Below are 2,179 nucleotides of genomic sequence, written 5' to 3'. Positions count from 1 at the left end.
TATTGTGATGGCTGATTGTTCCTCCTATATTTTGATCATTTATATATTTTTACTCATCTTTTCATGTTCTTTACTGAAATAAGTAGTCTGATTCCATTTTTGTTTTTTATACTGCTGCTAGCTTTCAAGCCCAACCACCTTCCCTTTCACTCTGTCACACATCTGCGTGAGATCATAAGAAAGATAAAGTGTTCCCTTACATGCATGGGAACTCCAACTAACACAAGCCCCACCCATTACCTACCATAAACCCCAAAGTAGCCACCCGTCCTGCTCTCCAGGGAAACTCATCTGCAGACCTGCAGGACAGCCTGCCTATTCACCCCAGAAAGCCTCAGCATGTGAATCTAAATTTGTTCTTACACTCTTGGTATATATGTGGTATCCATTAGTCTCAACACCAGAACCACATTTTGTTGGGGGTGGGAGGTCCAGTTGACCTCTATGAAGTGACCACAAATTTACCCTCTTTTACAAAGGGGTTCTATTATGCTATCTAAATATAAACTCAACATTCTGAGATCTATTTCCATCTGTATTTTATTCTCGCTTTGGAAGATATCCTGGTTTGCCTTACATCCACATAGTATAATGAATGATATTACTTTACTGTTATTTGAAAATCATTAATGTGCCATATCACATCCATTCTCCACCCTGTTCTGTGCTCTGGCAGATTCACCTGTCTGGACAATGTCAGGCGACCTTAGCCTTAGACTTCCATTAGATTTTATTTTATTTTATTTTATTTTATTTTTTTTTTGATTTAATAAAGTTTTATTTTTCCAAATGTACAATTGGTTGGACCTATTCATGCATCTTCACCAGCAGCTGGAGCATCTCCGCCCTTGGTATTTCTGGTGTAAATTACTTGAGCTCTGTGCTTTGAAACCAGTTTGATAAGTCCTTTACTAAGGAGCTCCTGAAGGGCTGCCCTGGCCAGGGAGCCTCGAATCTTCAGTCTCTCAGAGACTACAGCTGGGGTTATAAGTTTATAGTTGGGAACTTCCTTACAGAGTTTGTCGTAGGTAGCTTTGTCAAACAAGACTAAGTTATTGAGCTTGTCCCGAACTTTGCCTTTGGACCACTTCTTCTTTTTGGCCTTGCCCCCAGATTTGTTCACTGGGTCTTTGTCTTTCTTGGCCGACTTTCCGGCGTCCTTCTTCTTCTTGTCATCCTTGGGCGGCATTGCGAAGCTCGGGGAGCAGCAGCAGACACCGCAGGCTTGCTAAGATGTCGGACAAAAAGGCTCCATTAGATTTTAGTTAATAGAAGACACTTGCATGAGATTTCATGTTGGAGAGAACATTCAGGATATTAATGTTTTTAACTTTTATTTTAGATTTAGGGGCACATGTGCAGGCTTGTCATATGGGTAAAGTCATGTCACAGGGGTTTGTTGTACAGATCATTTCATCACCCAGGTGTTAAGCCTAGTACCGATTATTTTTCCTGATTCTCTCCCTCCTCCCACCCTCCATCTTCTGGTAGTCTGTTGTTCCAGTCTATGTGTCCATATATTCTCATCATTTAGATCCTATTTATAAGTGAGAACATTCAGTATTTGGTTTTCTGTTCCTGCATTAGTTTGCTAAGGATAACAGCCTCTGGCTCCATCCATCTCCCTGTAAAAGACATGATCTCATTTATATTTATGGCTGCATATTGTTTCATAGTATATATGTACCAGATTTTCTTAATCCAACCTATCATTGATGAGCATTTAGGTTGATTCCATGTCTTTGCTATTATTAATAGTGCTGTAATGAACATACACATGCATGTGTCCTTATGATACAACAATCTAAATTCCTTTGGGTATATCCAGTAATAGTATTGCTGGGTCAAATGGTAGTTCTGTTTTTAGCTATCTGAGGAATCATCACACTGCTTCCCACAATGGTTGAACTAATTTACACTCCATCCAACAGTGTACAAGTATTTTTTTTCCTCCACAACCTCTCTAGCACCTGTTATTTTTTGACTTTTTAATAATTGCCATTCTGACTAGTGTGAGATGGTATCTCATTGTGGTTTTGATTTATGTTTCTCTAATGATCAGTGATGTTGAGCTGTTATTCATATGTCTTTTGGCTGTATATATGTCTACCTTGTTCACTCATTGCAGAATACCAGTGGGTGACTGCAACCTGTGTCAATGTCAGAGTTCCTTCTGTGG

The 2,179-nt window shown here is 39.5% G+C and overlaps 1 protein-coding gene across 1 annotated transcript; it reads right to left on the bottom strand.

The window, feature by feature from the left end:
• Positions 1–753: 753 nt before the first annotated feature.
• On the bottom strand, positions 754–1,278 carry LOC101022429 (40S ribosomal protein S25). The gene has a single exon (XM_003913982.3). It carries the CDS (start codon positions 1,187–1,189, stop codon positions 812–814), a length of 378 nt encoding a protein of 125 aa, XP_003914031.1. The 5' UTR covers positions 1,190–1,278; the 3' UTR covers positions 754–811.
• Between the last annotated feature and the right edge of the window lie 901 nt (positions 1,279–2,179).

Source organism: Papio anubis, chromosome 15 (genome assembly GCF_008728515.1).
Source record: "Papio anubis isolate 15944 chromosome 15, Panubis1.0, whole genome shotgun sequence".
Taxonomy (NCBI): domain Eukaryota; kingdom Metazoa; phylum Chordata; class Mammalia; order Primates; family Cercopithecidae; genus Papio; species Papio anubis.
Note: the sequence above shows the minus strand (reverse complement) of the source record. Positions and strands in the feature narration are given on the sequence as shown.

What these genes read in the sequence shown, in the direction of transcription:
- LOC101022429 (XM_003913982.3), bottom strand. Translation starts at nt 1,189, where the DNA reads ATGCCGCCCAAGGATGACAAGAAGAAGAAGGACGCCGGAAAGTCGGCC.